Here is a 17,664-nt window from a genome sequence, read left to right as displayed (position 1 = left end):
CTTCAAAGTCTGTAGTTTGGGGAGATAAAGCAGTCTGGGTTAGTCTCGATTCCAGGTGTGGATAAATCTGCTATGAAATGGTAATTATAAATCAATGCAAGCACGGTGTTTCTGTGTATGAGAGACACAAGCAGGGCATGAAGGGACTCAGTTATTTACCTAATCTTCTACTCCCACACCCTCAGCTGGATTTATGACATCTCTGAACTAGAATTAGCCCAGAGGAACAGGGTCAGTAGCACAGCGTCACCTGATCCACTGACACTGTTCCCAGCAGTACTTGGGACATGAACTCCTCGCAGTCACAAACCAAAGATACCGAAGAGCATTAACGTACCTTTGGGGTCAAAAAAGACATCCGAGCCCAAAATAACGTCTATGGGTGCAAGAAAGAGCAGCTCAGGCGACACGCGGCCCCAGGTGAGGCCGAGGACGGGCACGTGTGGCAGGCGGTTCATGAGGCAGCTGCGGCGGCAGCTCTGCAGGCACTGCGGCAGCTCCTCGCTGTCCGACAGGATCACCTGGGCACCGCACCTGGCGGCCACCACGCCGGGGAGGCTCACACCGGCACCGATCTGAAACCACAGCGCGTTCGTGGGGACCGCGGGCGGAGCCTGACCCGCGGGTCACGGCAGGGGGAACCGGGCGGGGAGCGGGCGGTACCTCCAGCACTCGCTTGCCGGGCAGGCTCCGCCTGTGCGCCCACAGGTATTGGGCCAGGACCACGGCGCAGGGCCACACGTACGTGCCGTACTGCGAGTCCAGCACCTGCAAGACACGGGCCGAGGCGCTGTGCCGGGGTCCGGGAGCTGCCGCCGTTCCCGCGGTGTCCCGGCTGCCCCCGGTACCTCGGGCACGCGCACGGCCAGCGCCGCCGGACCCTCCTGGAAGCGGTACCGCCGCGCGAGCTGCCGCCGCGCCGCCGCCATGGGCCAATCGCGGGCAGACACGTATGAGCGCCAGGCCGCGCCGACCAATCCGCGCCTCCTCCCGCCGCGACGTCACGCGGAGCGCCGCCGCTGGCGCTGATGGCGATGAGGCGCTCGCCCAGCCGCGACCTCCCCCCGGGAACGCGGTTATGCCGGACCGCTCCTGCCCGCACCGCTACCCCGGTGGGGCGGGGCTGGGCGCCTCCGCGGGCCGCTTCCCGGAGAAGGGAGGAAACCGGGTGACACGCGGTCGGCCCGCCACTGGCCGGGGAGCAGCAAGCGCGGAGCGCCGGCCCACCGCGGGAAGGGCAGCGGCGGCGGGGGGTGCCCGGTGTGGCCGCGGGACTCCGCCGCTAAGGGCGCCCGGTGCCCGCGCTGCCTCCGTGCCGCCCGCGCTGCCCTTCCTCAACATGGCGGCGCGGGGGCGCCGCTTCCCCAGCCTGGGCCAATCAGCGCCGAGGCGTGGCGGAAGCCGGGGCGCAGCCGGCCAATGGGAGTGTGGCGGGGGCGGGGCCGCGGCGACAGCGGCGGCACGGGGTGAAATTTCTGGAAGGTGCGGCCAGAGCGGGGCCGGGATCGGGATCAGGGTCGGGCCGGGGGCCGCGGGCGGTGACGGCCCCCAGCGCCGCCGCCATGAACCACAAGAGCAAGAAGCGGATCCGTGAGGCGAAGCGCAGCGCCCGGCCCGAGCTGAAGGACTCGCTGGACTGGACCCGTCACAACTACTGCGAGACCTTCCCCCTCAGCCCCACCGCCTGCAAGGTGCGCCGGGCGGAGGGGAGAGAGCGGGATCAGGAATGAAAGGCTGGGAATGGAGAATGGAGGGGGGAAATTGGGAATGGAGGGGGGCGCGACTGAGCGAATCCTGCGGGTAAGGGGAGAGACCTGAGGGGAACGGAGGGGGCTGGGGAAGCCGGGTGGGGGCACGGCTGGGGACGGGGGAGTCCTGAGGGGACGGGGATGGAGAGGGCGACTGAGGGGATCGGGAGCGCCTGAGGTGAAGGAGGAGCTGCGGGACGGCTGATGGGAGGCGGGAAGGGCCCTTGCCCGAGGCTGGGCTTGCCTCAGAGCTGGCGGCACCGAGAGGTTGGGTGAGGGACGGGACTTTCTTCCTTCCACGTGGCGAGGCTGTGGGAAGGTCAGGCCCGCCGGGGTGGAACGGGCACCCGCACAACTCCCAGGAGCGCTTCTCGGTGTCCCTGTCCCGAGGGAGCGACACGCAGCAGGGATGTGTCACCAAAGGGCAGGGTGGCCTCTCCGCCCCGGAGCTGCCTCGGTGCGGAGCTGTGCCAAAGGCTCCAGGCGGCGGCTGTCACTGATGTGTGCAGGGAGCGGGCCAGCAGAAACGGGGCTGCAGCCTCGGGGAGCTTAAAATAACCCAGAGGCAGCTCCACAGCCGCGTGGTGTGTGGAGCAAAGGATACGTGTGAAGCACCCCCACAAGCCAGCACAGCCCTAGGACGTCAGTCTGTCCTAATATCTGTCCTGCTTTCCTCCCTTGGTTTCACAGGATAACGTGGAGAGGGCCGATGCACTCCAGTTAACAGTGGAGGAGTTTGTTGAGCGCTATGAGAAGCCTTACAAGCCCGTGGTGCTGCTGAACGCTCAGGTGGGCTGGTCTGCCCAGGAGAAGTGGACGCTGGAGCGGCTCAAACGCAAGTACAGGAACCAGAAGTTCAAATGTGGGGAGGACAATGATGGTTACTCCGTGAAGATGAAGATGAAATATTACATCGAGTACATGGAAACCACACGTGATGACAGCCCCCTGTACATCTTTGACAGCAGCTATGGAGAGCATCCCAAGCGAAGGAAACTCCTGGAGGACTACAAGGTCCCCAAATTCTTCACTGATGATTTGTTTCAGTATGCAGGGGAGAAACGAAGGCCACCCTACAGGTAGAGTGACAGCAAGACAAAACTGGGTATTTTCCAGCTCATTGGTTGTTCCTAAATAGCTGTGATTGTCTCATGTAAAAAAGGGATATTTTTACATCGTCTCTGAAATGAATGTACCTCTGTAATCCTGCAGGAGAGAAGGGTAGATTTTTAATTTTAATAATTTTTTAAATTTAAATTATTTATATCATAATTTCTCCTTTTGCCACCAGTGTTGCTATAGGTTTATGGTTTAGGGTTTTTTTTTTTTTTTCATTCTATTAAGTCAGCTTACATCACTTCTTAGATTTTTTCAAAAATTACATAGTTACTGAGAGCTGTAAAGATCAGTTTCTTGCTATGTATGCATTCTAGTGTTCTAATTTTAAATACCTCAGGAACAGCTCCTGGGTTTTGCCCCAGTGGCTTATGTACGTTGTGGAATTTTGTTTAATTATGAGTCACTCCTTTTAAGGTAAAGATCTTAAGTTACATTAGGATCTAATATGGGCACCAGTTCTTAGCTCCCCTTCAGATGGTTTTGAGAGAGAATATTTCACATCTATGGGGTCTTTTCAGCTCTTTATTTTTGCTTCAGCTTGGAAGAGAGTGAAATGACATTTCATTCATAAATTCAAATGCAGCAACCTTGTGTTTGGGCTGCTAGGTGAAAAGCCATTTTTATCTATGTTACTATGACACTTCATAGCACTGTGAGCTTAAGTTGAACCCTCCCAAGTAATTAAAGTCTTTCCAGTGCCATTATAATTGTCAGACAATGCCTGTTGCTCTTTGAGTGCCATGAGGCTGTGATGTGGTTTATTTAAATAAAATTGAGCAAGAGCTCATCAGTAATGGCACTTTGCACTCTCTCACGTGTCTGTAGTTCAGCTGTGCTTTTGCAGGAGTGAAGCAAGAACCTGATTCCATTTGAGATCACTGAAGGAGGTGTTTTTACAGTGCTTTTCATAATTCTCTTCCGAGAACATCCAACGCTGTGGTCAAACACAAAACCACACTGGGTGTGGTAGAACTGGATACACTTAATGACCTGGAGATCATTTACCCAAGTTAGAGGTGAATGAGAGAATCTGGTTGTGACTCATTTATTTTGTTGTGTCCCCCACATCCTCCTCACCTCAGAGCATTCTGAGGTCCTTGCTCTTGATCTTGGTATCAAACTTGTTGTATTTTCTGAAAAATGTGGTTATTTTTCAGGCTTTTTTGAGAGCTGAGTGATACACAAGAGCACAGTAATGTCTCCTGGAGTTAGAGGGTTCATCTAGGTACAGAAATGAGTGTGCAATACTTCTAGAGCATAATTGAAAATCTGACAAGAAGTGCTGCTCATCATATGAGGAGGATACGACCTCTACAGGTTGATCTCTGGGTTGAGAGGTGTGTGATAGTGTGGAGACCTTAAAAGAACAATTGGTGCTATTTGGACATTTTTATTGGCATTGTTCCTCTTTAAAATTAAGACAGTACTTTCTGGAAGCCATTTGCTGAAGGAGCTATTTTAATTTGAGGAAGGCAGCTGGGGTTTGCTTTCAGATTGAGTTTAGGAGTTGTGAAGTTTTTAATGGTAAGTTTGATGTCTTGGGGCAAACTGTGTTTTGTTCATTGTAAATTAAGTGCTGGTAAATGACAGTGTTGCTAAATAAGGAGTTTAAAACCTGTGTGTGTAGATTCAGGTTATTGTCAGAAAAAGGATGGTGAACAGTGCTTCTGTCTGTGCCCTCAGACCTTCAGGTGTATAATTTCTTCTGATTTCTTAACAAAAGCCTTGACTGTTCTACCTGTAGTTTAATCAGCTTTCTAAGCATATGATGAATCTAAAGAGTGAATTGGTAATAGAAATGACCCAACACCTGCTTATTTACAGCTCCTTTGTGAAACAGGAAGAAATCATCTTGATAATCAAACTTTACAGTCCTACAATTCATGCTGACAAATGATCCTTCAAAACCAGTTTGATTTACACCTGCACTGGAAAGGGGAGATGGAGAACTTGCTGGTTTTGCATTCCTCTTGCTGGGCATCACCCTCCTGTCACTACACCATGGAGGATTGTGTTGGTTTCTGCACTCTCTGCTGCCAGTTAAACAATTATTGCTTTTTTTTTTTTCTCTTGGTGCCTGGTATGAAGTCACCTCACATTGCTTTTTGTGGTCTTACTGCTCTGTTGCAGGGAAAATGAGCAGTTGAAGGTGCTGCTGCAGTTAAACATGTACAGTAGATAAAGTTCTCCACTGGGAGAAATAAACCTTGTAAATGGGCAGTGGGAATATAAACCTCAAATCCTGAGTGGGCACTGGAGAATAAGCTCCATGTAGTTAAGTGTTGGAATGAAAAGCCTCTTGTGAATGAACAGAAGGGGAAGAGAGAGGCCAGGGTTGTGTAACTTGCTCTGTTCCTTGTTGTTGCTTTTTGTTCCTCATTGTTCTGCAGTTCTGGTCTGTTTGAGCAGCAAATTCTAGAAAACCATTGGAGAATCCCCCTCCCTAGGAAGAATCCCAATGCAGGTAGTTGGGGCTTAATCATGCTCATCAACTTTGAAATAGTGATTTTATGGAATTATTTTATTAATAATTTTATTTATTAGGAAAAATCCCAATGCAGGTAGTTAGGACTTAATCATGCTCATAAATTTTGAAATCACAATTTTATTGAAGAACTGTTTAAAACAAAATACAGCTATGACACATAAAAACTCATTTTCACTTACTTATCCCACAGTCATTCCTGTCCCAATTCATATTGGTTTTTAGGTTAAACTCATGTTGTATCCTTTTGCTGCAGTGTGAACTTCACAAAATCAAGAATGTAAATTCATACTGGATTTTAGGTTAAACTCCTGTTATATCGTTTTGCTGCAATGTGAACTTCACAAAATCAAGAATATAAATGTAACTGTAGTTCCTTTAATTCCTAACTGAATGTGCAATGAGCTGCTGTAATTGTCTGTCCAACATGAGGAAAGGGACCTGCCTGCTCTATGACTAAAGCATTTTTCTCACTATGCAGATGGTTTGTGATGGGCCCACCTCGTTCTGGAACAGGAATTCACATTGATCCCTTGGGCACCAGTGCCTGGAATGCCTTAGTGCAGGGCCACAAGCGTTGGTGCCTGTTCCCAACCAGCACCCCCAGAGAGCTGATCAAGGTGACACGGGAGGAGGGGGGCAACCAGCAGGACGAGGCCATCACCTGGTTCAATGTCATCTATCCTCGGACACAGCTTCCCACCTGGCCCCCCGAGTTCAAACCCCTGGAAGTCTTACAGAAACCAGGAGAGACAGTCTTTGTGCCAGGTATGTGCAAATCTCTCCAGGAAGGAAATCTAGGAGAAAAAAACCCCATGTTTGTAACATTCCTGTGTCATGGAGATGAACATTTCGGCTTTCCATTTCAGCTTTTTCCATTTCTTACAAAACAAACTGAGCTCATTTTGGGACTGTTCAGTTATGAATGTCACAAAACCTGTATGACCTGTGTCATAGGATTGCATGTGATACAGATGGCAAAACAAATGGGATTTAAATTGCAGCATCACAGGACTGTAGTCTGAACTAAATTGCAGTAATAGAAAGCTGTCAGGGCATAAAATAATAAAAGTGTTTGAGCCTCACTAAGTCTTAGACAAAAATGTTTGAGTTTATACATGCTGGAGCAAATTCATGGCTGAGTTTTGCATGTGAATTTTTCTTAGCTGTGGGAAATGAACTACTTAAATGCACTGACACCTTCCACCCACCTCTCTGTGGTTATGCTTCATCTTGCATTTGAAATCAAAAGCTAAATAAAGCTTTGCTGAAGATGCCCTTCCCTCTGAGTGGCTGCACACTGTGTGCCCTGTAAGTGGGGGTGAGGTGAGTTCAGTAGCAGATTCTAACCTCTGAATCTTGCATCGTTTATGTGCAGCACAGCCCATAGTTTGTGTCCACATTGCTTGTGTCTAACATCCAGCTGACTTGGTGAGTGAAGGGTGCCTTGTGATTATCTTGGCACTTATTAGTGACTCCTGAGTGTACCTTCTGTTAAGAGTTTGTAGCTGTCAGGTTCTATTAAACTGTTCCCTCAGTCTTTTCTGGGCCTCTAAGTGGGTTGTAAGAACTCCACTATTTTTATCCCACGTGGAAAAACAATTTTGCATCTATGTTTAAATGAAAGGTTAGTCTGTAGTCATAAGAACCTTGCAAAATCAGCGTGGAAAGTGCTCCCAGCTGAACAGAAAGGGCTCTGTGCAGTCTGGGTTACAATGGCTGCTGCTGTTAAATAAACTGTCAGCAGCCAGTGTGGTGCTGTCAGGTCACATCTTAGTCCTGGCTGTGAGCTGGGTAATTTGATCAGAGCATGGAGAACCTGTCAGGCACTGTGGTGAAAGCTGAAATAAGACAGGAAATATAATGGGTTGGAAAACTCACCTGGGTTTGGGAGATAAGCTCCAGTTCCAGCTGCACTGTGGGAAAGGTGTTCTTGGCTGTTCTTGAACTTGCTCTCTGCCAGGCAGCCACCAATGGTCACTGGTGTTGTGTTTTAGGTGGCTGGTGGCATGTAGTCCTCAACCTTGACACAACTATTGCCATCACACAAAACTTTGCCAGCTGTACCAACTTCCCAGTGGTGTGGCACAAGACAGTGAGAGGGAGACCCAAACTGTCACGGAAATGGTACAGGTAAGAGATTCAGTGCCTTTCTTTGTATGTTCTCCATTGAAAACAAAACCTAAAATATTCATTAATGTGCAGTGTTACAATTCAAAGGCTAACCCTGAAATTTGAACTGTATTTAGGATCCTAAAGCAGGAGCATCCTGAATTGGCAGCCTTGGCTGATTCAGTTGACCTGCAGGAATCTACTGGTATTGCTTCTGACAGTTCTAGTGATTCTTCCAGTTCATCAAGTTCCAGCTCCTCAGACTCTGATTCAGAGGTAATGCTTTTTGCTGCAATAGATGATCCATATTTTGCATTTACATTGTTTTAACATGCCTTCATTCTTATATTCATGCCATATGGAATAAATTAATAGAAAGCAGCTAAATCCATCTACATGGTGGAGGAGCCTGTGATTTTAGCAGGTTCTGTTTGGTGTAGCCTCTGTTCACATTGCTAAATGGATTCAATCTGTTTGATCTATGTCTGTATTATATGTGAATCTATCACTCATTTAGCTTGTGGAAAATAGCTGCAAAGTGAATGTTCTGAAAATTGGGAGAGGGGAAAAAATGCAAAACAGGTCAGTTATGACATGGGACTCTTGTCAACACCTAAATCCTTCAGAAGCCAAAGTCTTCTCTTGGAAGATGAGGTCTGTGACAGTGTTCACAGGGGTCTTAGGATGAGGGAACAGACGAGGATCTGACTCCGTGTTTCAGAAGGCTTGATTTATTATTTTATGATATATATTATATCAAAACTATACTGAAAGAATAGAAGAAAGGATTTCATCAGAAGGCTAGCTAAGAATAGAAAAGGAAAGAATAACAAAAGTTTGTGTCTTGGACAGAGAGTCCAAGCCAGCTGACTGATTGGCCATTAATTAGAAACAACCACATGAGACCAATCACAGATGCACCTGTTGCATTCCACAGCAGCAGATAATCAATGTTTACATTTTGTTCCTGAGGCCTCTCAGCTTCTCAGGAGAAAAAATCCTAAGGAAAGGATTTTTCAGAGAATGTGTCTGTGACAGAGGTCCTTCTAGGGATCAAAAGGAGCACATTAATTGTCTTGCCTCAAGTCAGCTTCAACCAGTGACGAAATCTAAAAACATTTCTGTTCCTGACTTTTAAATGCTTAATTTAAAATTTCCTTGATGTGTCCGGCCTAAAACAGCACGTTCAGGATTGCTGAGCTCAAAGAACTTGTGGTGAATTGCACAGCACAGACAGTTGTTGAGGTTCCTCTGAGTTGTGGTTTCATTTTTCCATCCTGCAGTGTGACTCTGGCTCTGAGACCGAGGGGATGATGCACCGCAGGAAGAAGCGGAGGACGTGTGGGATGATGGGGAACGGGGACACCACTTCCCAGGACGACTGCGTGAGCAAAGAGCGCAGCTCCTCCAGGTGACCCAGGGCAGCTGTTGGGTTTAAACAAGCACAGGACATACAAGGGAAAGCTGGCACACTTCACATAGGGGATTCCTTTTTCCTTACAGTATATTCCCACTGCCCATTTACAAGGTGGTATTGTCCCTCCATGAATTATTTTAATTGTTCCAAACGGAAAACTAAGATTATTGATGTTTTCTTTTTAAAAATCAGGGGTTTTATTTAATAAACAGTCTTATTGCTTTTCCTAGTTGTCTCTTTTAATAGATGAGAGGATTTGATTTTATCTTTGTTTAATGAGAGAGGTGGGATGTTATAAACTGCTCTTCAGAGAGCACAAATGAGTAGTGAACAGTTAAAGATGAAGAATGATCAGGCAGCACTCAGGTTTCAATGTCTTGTTCAAACAGAAAACCTTCAAGTAGTTGTATGGTTTCTCTTACTGCTGCCTGAACTATTTCAATTTATTCCACTGCTTTAATCTGTTAAAGACAACATTCATCCTAAATTCCAAATGTCTGCGTTTACATTTTAAATAAATAAATAAAAACATAAATATTGAGCAAGTTTCAGTCAGTGTGGAAGGAGACAACATTAATATTGCAAAATCAAGGACAGTTATGCTTATGGTGAAGTTGCTGAGGAAAGCAGTTCTCTGGACAGGCGAGGTTAAAAAGAGTGGAACACTGGGAATCTGGGAGTATACTGCAGGGAAGAACTTAAACATTCTTTGCTAAATGAAGCATTTTTCTCATATAGCAGAGGCTTGCCAAAATTCTTAAACAAATTCCTTGCAGCTTGGTTAACCAGTGCTGCTGGGTTGGCTGCCTGCCTGCATTAGAGTGCTGGCCAGCTCTTGAGCTCTTGGGTGCTCCAGGTTTGGCATGGAGGCAAGTGCTGTGGTGGCTTAGTGTGTGGCTTGCTAAAGGAGGTGTGCAGCAGTAATTTACCTGAGGAAGTCCATATTCCACCATGATTCCAGCCTGACTTCCCAGTGTGGGACTGCCTGGAGGCCTGTGTGCTCCTGTAGATTGCTCTCTTGTTCCCTGCAGTTGCTCATAACTGACTACAATTGAATTACAAGTACAGAGCATCATTAAAGGTTGGGGAGAACTGTACTCACTGCTTATTTTGCCCTGGAGGTTTCTACACTTTGCTTGTTATGACATTGTCAAATGCCATTTTGGCAGCCAGTGTGACTTCAGGGAATGAGCAGCAGGAGAGAACAAACCTTTAATGCAGACCCTGGTTTAAAATGAAAGCTGTAAAAATGCAGATCACAATGCAGATCTGTTCTTCTGAAAAACTCATGCACTTTTAAATTATTTGCTATTCAAATTTTGAAATGAATACCCTAAATATTGAAAATTAGCACCTTGCTTAGAACATTTGCTGTCTGGGTTTCACTGTTCTGCCTCCCATATGTTGATTGTGTCACTCTGTGAGGGTGGGTGGGCGTTCTGTTCCAGCTGTGTGATGGCTTAGTTGCTAGAAATGCTTCCAAACATGAAATCTTAACCTTGCTCATGCAATGCTGGACGCAGAATAAGCCTGAGATGAATCTGCATGCTGGGATCTTGTGCCCTGATCCAAGGGGAATGCTTAAAGGCAGTTGTACCTTTTTTTGACAGGATTAGGGAATCTTGTGGAGGCCGCAGCTACCCCTGAGGGATAACAGCACCTACCCAGAGGCAGCTGCTGATGGAAGCTCTGTTAGCAGCCAGCCAGCTCTGTCCTACTCCCTCCTGCTTCTGTTTCTCACACTCCTTAAGTTTTTATTACTCTTCCTCGATCCAGACATCTTCGTTTTGTGCTGTCCAAGGTTGGCTCCTGAATAACCTGTAGGGGAGCACCCCAACTGTGTCCTTTGTGCAATGCTTTGTCCCCTCTGACCCCTGCACTACAACCCAGCTGTGGGTAAGGACATGCCAAGTATTTCATGGGTCACAGAACTGGCAAGGAAGGCAACGGTCAGTTTTTAAAGAACTCTTTTTAAAACCAGCAGGTAAATGGAAAAAACCTGCCTTGCTTTGACACTGTCATATGTTTACATGTTGTCCTGTACACTTGAGGAAAGGAACACCAGCCCTTTTGGCCTATTGGAATGATTGGTGGATCTCACACCAGAATTTTGGGAAGAACAAGGAGGAAATGAGCTTCTGCAAGAACTGAGCTGTGGAAAATGAGTCCTTGGCTCTTACCCTGCTGCAGGAGAACGTTGCTGTCAGGGCTGTGTGTGTCTCATAAAATCCTGGAATTTGGGCACCTGGAAAGAACCCATCAGGATCCTTGAGTTCAGCTCCTGGCCCTGCACAGAAACCAAGAACCCCACCCCACCCTGTGCCCAAGAGCATCGTCCAGACACTTCATGAGCTCACACAGGCTCAGTGCTGTGACCATTGCCCTGGGGAGCCTGTTCCAGTGCCCAACCACCCTCGGGGTAAAAAACATTTTTGTGATATCCAACCTAAACCTGCCCTCACTCAGCTCCAGCCGTTTCCTTGAGCCCTGCCACTAGTCACAAGAGTGAAGAGATTGGTACCTGCCCCTCTGCTGTCCCTCATGAGGATGCTGAAGACCCAAATGAGGTCTGACCTCAGTCTCCTCCAGGCTGAACAGACCAAGTGACCTCAGCCACTCCTCATACAGTTCCCCTCCAGACCCTTCACCATCCTCATGGCCTCCTTTGGGTGCTCTCCAATGGCTTAATGTCTGTTAGATGTTGTGGTTCCCAAAACTCCAGGACAATCCCCTTGCTTTCCTGTCTGGTGATGCTGGGCCTGGTGCCCCCAGGACATGGTTTGCCCTCTGGGTGTCAGGGCGCTGCTAACTCAGATCCAGCTTGCCACCAAGCAGGAGTTCCTAGACCCCAGTGCAGAATGTTTAACTCCTCGTGGTTGGATTGCCCATCTCTAATTTGTTGAGGCCTCTCTACCCTTGAGGGATATGACAGCTCCTCCCAATTTAGTGTTTTTGGCAAACTTAAAATTCTTCCAGTCCTGTGTCCAAGTCATTCATGAGGATGTTGAAGAGCACAGGGGTGAGGGTGGAGCCCTGCAGAACCCACCAGTGAGCAGTGCCAGCCTGGTGTCACCCCAGTCACTGTCACCCTTTGTGCCCAGCCTGTGAGCCAGTGGCTCACCCATCATGGAACACCATTAACCAGCTGTGGACTGGATAGTTTGTCCAGAAGGTCACTGGGAGAGACAATACCCAAAGTTTTGCTGAAATCCATGAGGTGACATCCACTGCCTTTCTTAGATCAGTGAGGTGGGTCACCCTGTCACTGAAGGAGATCAGATTCAACAAGCAGGACTTTCCTTCCTGAAGCTGTGCTGGCTGTGAGTGATGCCTGCACTGTCCTCCAGGTGTTTTTCAGTACTTCCCAGAGTCATCTCTTCCATGATTTGGCCAGGCACTGAAGTGGGACTGACAGGCCTGTGGTTTCCAGGTTCCTCCTCTTTGATATTGAAAACTGGGACATTTGCCAGCTTCCAGTCAGCTGGAACCCCCTCTGGATTCCCAAAACTGCTCAAAAATCATGGAGAGGTTTTGCAATGACGTCAGCAGCATCTTGAGGATTCTCAGATGAGTGCCATGAGCTCCCATGGATTTGCAGGCACCCATGTGGAGCAGCAGATCCTGCTGCTTTGGGATCAGCTGGAAGTTGGACATTTTCACAGTCACAGTCCTCCAGCTCAGGGCACTGAGACCCCTTTGGTCCATCATCTGTGCTGAAGACAGGCAAAGAAACATTAAACACTCTGCCATGTCCATGTCCCTGTTTGTGAGGAGACCATCCTCATCCTGGAATGGGCCAGTGTTATTTCTAATTTGCTTTTTGCCATTAATATATTGGAAAAAACTCTTTTTTATTTCCCTCACGATTCTGGCCAGTTTTGTCTCCAGTTGAGCTTTGGCCATGTGAATTTTCTCCCTACAGTGGCAGCAGCATTTCTGTATTCTTCCCATGCCACCTGACCTTGCTTCCACTGGGCAAACACCTTCCTTTTTCATCTTATTTCCAAGAGAAGATCCCTGTTCAGGCAAGGAAGGGAAGGTGAATGCCCCAAGCACTGAAGCAATCTCAGCAGAGGTGACCACCAGCCTGAAGCATCTTTTGTGGTCTGGATCTGTGTGCTCCATGCACACACCTGAGGTGCAACACCTGAACCAGCAGCAGTCCTTCTGCTTCCACCCTGTCAGGGTGACAGGTGACAAAGCTGCATTAGCCCCTTGTGATGGGAAGTTCACTGGAGCAGGAGGATCCTGGAGTTTCTTGCACAGCAAAAACTGGGGCAGGAAAAAGCATTTGCCAGTACTTGCAATCCTTCAGGTGTGATGTTTAGCACAAGGCAACTGCTGACAAAGTCTGGCTCTGGCAGGATCACACGTGTGGGCTTGGAACACCAAACACTTCTGGGGCTGTGGGCTCACTCAGGCCAGTGCAGTCCACATCCCCAAATGGCTTCTCTTTGAGGTTGTACATTCAGACCTTTCTGAAAGATGCAGTGCCAATTTTAAAGGACTGAGGAGGGGGACATGTTGTTGTTTTATGCTTTTTAAAAATGCAATGTGTTGTTTAAGTCTGTGTGGATGCATTTGTATTATGCCAGGTAAAGCTCTTGGCCCCAAGGGATCTTTTGGAGCTGCTGGTTTGTTCTGTTAACAGGGGCTTGTGCTGGTGGTGTCTCTGTGTGGCTGAAGGTGCTGCCAGGAAATCTGAATTTCCCATGGGCTGCTTCAGGGGTGCTCTTTGAGCCCTTTGAGGTGGGTACAGAACTCACTTCAGCTTTCTTTGAGAGAGAAAACTTGTCAGCAGAAGTGCTGTGCATGTAGGAAACGCACAGCAATGCCCAGGCACTGATGAAAGAGCAAATTAAAGAGAGATTAAAGCCTCAACTGTGACTTTCTTAAACGTGTTGGGTTTGGTGGAACCTGGAGTGTTGCTTTTCTGGGCTCTCTGATCCATTTTTAACCTTGTCTGTTCCTATTTAAACACTCCTGGACCATATCCTTTTGTATAAAGGAATCCTAAATATGTTGTTTTGGGATCTCTGTTTTTGAGTCTTTTGTGCCAGTAAGAGCAGTGTGGTGGTGGGGAAAGGGAAGTTTTATTTATATGTTTTTGAGCTGTCCAGAATCCCAAATTTCCTGTGCTAGATAGCCAGGCATTAGCAAGCACACTTGCTTTGTAGCCATTGCAGATTCTTCCACAAGATCACTTTAAAAAATCCTCCAACTTCTCCAACTCCTGGCATTTCTGGCCAAGGCTGAACAGCCTGGGAGCCTGCACAGACTGTGTGTGTCCTCTCAGAGCTGTCTGCAGCTGCTGCCTTTTGGGATCATGTGGGGCCTGCAGAAGTGAAGGCTCACAATGCTCAGCTCTGTCACAGTCCTTGCAGAGCTGTCCCTTCCTCTCTGGTGGCTGGGCAGCCCTCAGTGAGCTGCAGCTGCATTTGACACAGTTTGCACAGTCTGAAATCCAATGTGAAAGCTTGATGGCTGTGCTGGGAGAGCCACACCTCTGCCTCTAGAAGCACAGGGGGAGGATGCAGTGTGCAGAGCATTCTGCCATGCCTGTCTACTCTTCCATAGTGTGAAATAAAGCAATCCCAGGTGAAGCCTGTGTTGGTGTGACACCCCTCACAGAAAAGCAGCATGTTTGCAGCAGACATCAGGATACCAGCAGCCCTCTCCTGACTGCTCCACAGGGCACTCCCTGCTGTGAAACAGTGTCTGTGCAGGCTTACCTGGCAATCAGGACTCTGGGATCTCCAGTTCTTCCACTTCTGGCTTTTACCTGAGCCACTTTGGTGAATCTTTGAGCAGTGAGGAAAATCCCTACCTCACAGGGCTGTTGTGAGGCTGAACTGCAGTTGCTGTGTAAGATGCTTTGAAGCCATTCACCCACAAAAATGTTCCATTCATCCTGAGCAACCTGAGCCTTCTGAGCCTGGTGGGAGCTTTTTGTAGCAGAAAACATTGGGGATGTTGTTCAACACTCTTGGCCACATAGTGTTCTGTGGTGGCCCTTCCAGAATTGCTGTGTGGTACATAAATTGTAGCAGAACAAGACTCTGTTTTCACCAGGGTTGAGCTGTTGCTGTTCCATGGCCTGCTCTAAACAGGGGGTGCTGCTAGAGCAGGATCTGGTTTCAAATGGGAGGAGATGCAATTTTCTCATCAGGGAGTCAGCTTCTCTGGCCTTACAGGAATGGGGAGAGCTGGTGCTTCCCAGGCTGGCTGAGGGAGGAACAGTTAAAAACTGTGCTCCCTTTGTGCCTCACTCTGTGGGAAGCTGGCTGGGGACAGTGGGCTCTGTGCTCTCATTTCTCCAGGCTTGTGCTTCCTGGGACATCCTTGTCTCTTGTTCCAACCCTGCTGCTTTTGTACTCTGGAGGCCCTGGATGAAGCTGGTACAGCACCCTGTGCACCCCTCATTTCCTTGAGGAGATTTCCTCATTTCCTGGAGCCCCAGAGCAGCAGCACAGCTCTGCCTCACTGCTCTGTTCCCCAGGGATGGCAGAGAGCCTCGGGCTGGGTGTCATTGTCACAGTGCCTGCTCCAGGAAAGGTGATGGGATTTGGGAGCTCTGCCTGTGCTTCAGAGCCTGGTAACAGCCACAGGCTGGGAGAGTTCAGGAGGAAATGATCCCACACTCCATCAGAGCCACAAATGTGGGCAGGAGGCAGCAGTGCCAGCAGCTGTTCCTGCACAAGTGCTGTGGGAGCAGGTGACACCCAGGAGCCTCTGGCAGAGCTTCCTCCCCTCTCAAGCTGCTGTGCTGGCTCCAGTTTGTCTTCTCAGTTACATCAAACCTCTCCAAATGCTTCAAGGAAGGACAGCAGCCTCTTTCATAGTTAACCTCTGCTCTCCTTGAGTCCCCAGCCACTGTGGGCTGGGAAATGAGACTGTTGGCTGAATCCAGTCTGGAATGGCTCTGTGGGCACATTGTAACTGGGAGGTTTTTGGCATCCCCCTTGCAGAGGGGGAAGGAAAGTGTTACCCATCTGTGTGACAGTCCCACTGTCAGCTCCAAACCCTGCCACTGCCCTTAGCTGCTTTTATCACCCATCCAGCAGAGCTGGGATATTTGTCTTGTTCAGATGATTGTGGTTTTGCTTTTTATTTTAAATAAAATCAATTATTTTGCATTATCCTGTCACTTTCTTTCATACTGTGATGATGTGAAAAAACCTTACAGGTGTGCACCTCTGTTAATTGTGCCGGGAACAGCTCTGGGGATGCTTGAGGGTTTGCCCATCTGTGCTGGGCTGGGGTTTGGAAGCTTTGGGGTTGTCCTGGCTCTGGGAGGTGAATTTAGGTTTGTTACCAGACTGTCCCACTGCCCTTTGGCCTGCCCTGGCCTCCCCAGTCTGTGTCACAAGAGGTTTCTGTGTTGTGTTTCTGGTGCCACCTCACACTGCCAGGAAGGGGTTTCACCTTCCAGGTGTCTGCTTTGGGATGCCCACCGTGGTAATCAGAGGGATGGAGCACTTCTGCCATGAGGAAAGGCTGAGAGAAATTGGATTGTCCAGCCTGAAGAAGTCTCCAGGGAAAGGAACCTACCACAAAGATGGAGAGAGACATTTTACAAGGGCCTGCAGTGACAGGACAAGGGGAATGGCTTCAAACTGACAGGGAGTAGGTTTAGCTTGATATTAGGATGAAATTCTTCCCTGTGAGGGTGGTGAGGCCCTGGCACAGGTTGCCCAGAGAAGCTGTGGCTGCCTCATTCCTGGAAATGTCCCAGGCCAGGGTGGAAGGGGCTTGGAGCAACCTGGGATCATTGAAAGTTCCCTGCCCATGGCAGGGATAGAACTGGAGGAGCTTTAAGGTCTCTTCCAACCCAACCCATTCTGTGATTCCATGATTCTAAATAAGCCCCACAGTACAGAGGGACTCTGTGCAAGGGCTGCACTCCCAGCAGAGGGGTTTGGGGCAGAGCTGCCTCAGGAGCCTGGCTGTGAGGTGGAACAAGGGCTGGGGAGATGGGAGAACTTGTATATTTTGTCAGTGAGAGTTGTTGAAAGCAGTAACTGTAGGTAAATAAGCTGGAACAGAGTGGGACAGCAGCCCTGAGGCTTTTGAAATATTTATAGCAATATATTGTAGAATGAAACACATTGAAGAGTAAATGCAGACAGGCAATTCACCCATTTCCACATAAACCTCTGTCCTCCCCTTCCCAGACACTGCTGGAAACATTCTTCTTCTTTAGTGTCACATATAAAGCATTTTTTTTTTTCTCCTTTCCAGTTGCCCTTCAGCAGCTCTCCCCATGCCCAGCTCAATGCACAATTAGCAGATGAGCCCCTCCTCTCCTTGTGGATGCTGTGGGTGTGTCCATGCCTGGCATTTAACAAGCCCCAATTCCAGAAAATGCTGCAAGTTAATGGTGGCTAAAAACTGTACAGCCACTGTAGAAATGCTTTTATAATTGATCTCTCTTGATTTTCAGTCTGGAGAGGCAATTTAGAGACAACTTCACCATTCTTCCTCATTTGTAGGTATTGTTGGTACCTCCTGCAGTCCCTCTGTGGCCTTGCAATCAGGACTTGATTTATTTTTATTCCTCTTGATTTATCTGCACATCTTTCTCTTTGTGACAGCTGCAATTTCATTTCACCAAGGACGATGACACACTGATACTTTCATTCCTGCTGGGGAGCCTGTGCTGCACCTTTGCCAATATTCCTGCTCCTTCCCTCCAGCCTGATGCAGAAGCAAATAACTCCTGCCTTTTATTTTGTGGCAGCTGGAGAGCAAGTCATGGAGCAGGGCTGTGTCCTCCTGCAGTG

The 17,664-nt window shown here is 48.4% G+C and overlaps 2 protein-coding genes across 2 annotated transcripts in view; one reads left to right on the top strand and one right to left on the bottom strand.

The window, feature by feature from the left end:
* Nucleotides 1-1,135, bottom strand: part of METTL23 (methyltransferase 23, arginine) — a 1,804-nt gene extending 669 nt beyond the window's left edge. The window contains exons 1-4 of the mRNA XM_058817164.1: nucleotides 849-1,135; nucleotides 664-768; nucleotides 338-575; nucleotides 1-9 (exon numbers count right to left, since the gene is read on the bottom strand). The exon at nucleotides 1-9 is cut by the window's left edge and continues 76 nt beyond it. Of these exons, the coding sequence (XP_058673147.1) occupies nucleotides 1-9; nucleotides 338-575; nucleotides 664-768; nucleotides 849-929 (433 nt within the window). The 5' untranslated portion in view covers nucleotides 930-1,135. The remainder of the gene's footprint in view (nucleotides 10-337; nucleotides 576-663; nucleotides 769-848) is intronic.
* Nucleotides 1,136-1,464: 329 nt separating this feature from the next.
* On the top strand, nucleotides 1,465-15,973 carry JMJD6 (jumonji domain containing 6, arginine demethylase and lysine hydroxylase). The gene is made up of 7 exons (XM_058817234.1): nucleotides 1,465-1,691; nucleotides 2,439-2,827; nucleotides 5,834-6,120; nucleotides 7,350-7,485; nucleotides 7,602-7,740; nucleotides 8,748-8,875; nucleotides 10,492-15,973. Exons 1-7 carry the CDS (start codon nucleotides 1,563-1,565, stop codon nucleotides 10,526-10,528), a joined length of 1,245 nt encoding a protein of 414 aa, XP_058673217.1. The 5' UTR covers nucleotides 1,465-1,562; the 3' UTR covers nucleotides 10,529-15,973.
* The last annotated feature ends 1,691 nt before the right edge of the window (nucleotides 15,974-17,664 follow it).

Source organism: Ammospiza caudacuta, chromosome 19 (genome assembly GCF_027887145.1).
Source record: "Ammospiza caudacuta isolate bAmmCau1 chromosome 19, bAmmCau1.pri, whole genome shotgun sequence".
Lineage (NCBI taxonomy): Eukaryota > Metazoa > Chordata > Aves > Passeriformes > Passerellidae > Ammospiza > Ammospiza caudacuta.
This window is presented reverse-complemented; position numbering and strand designations above follow the sequence as displayed.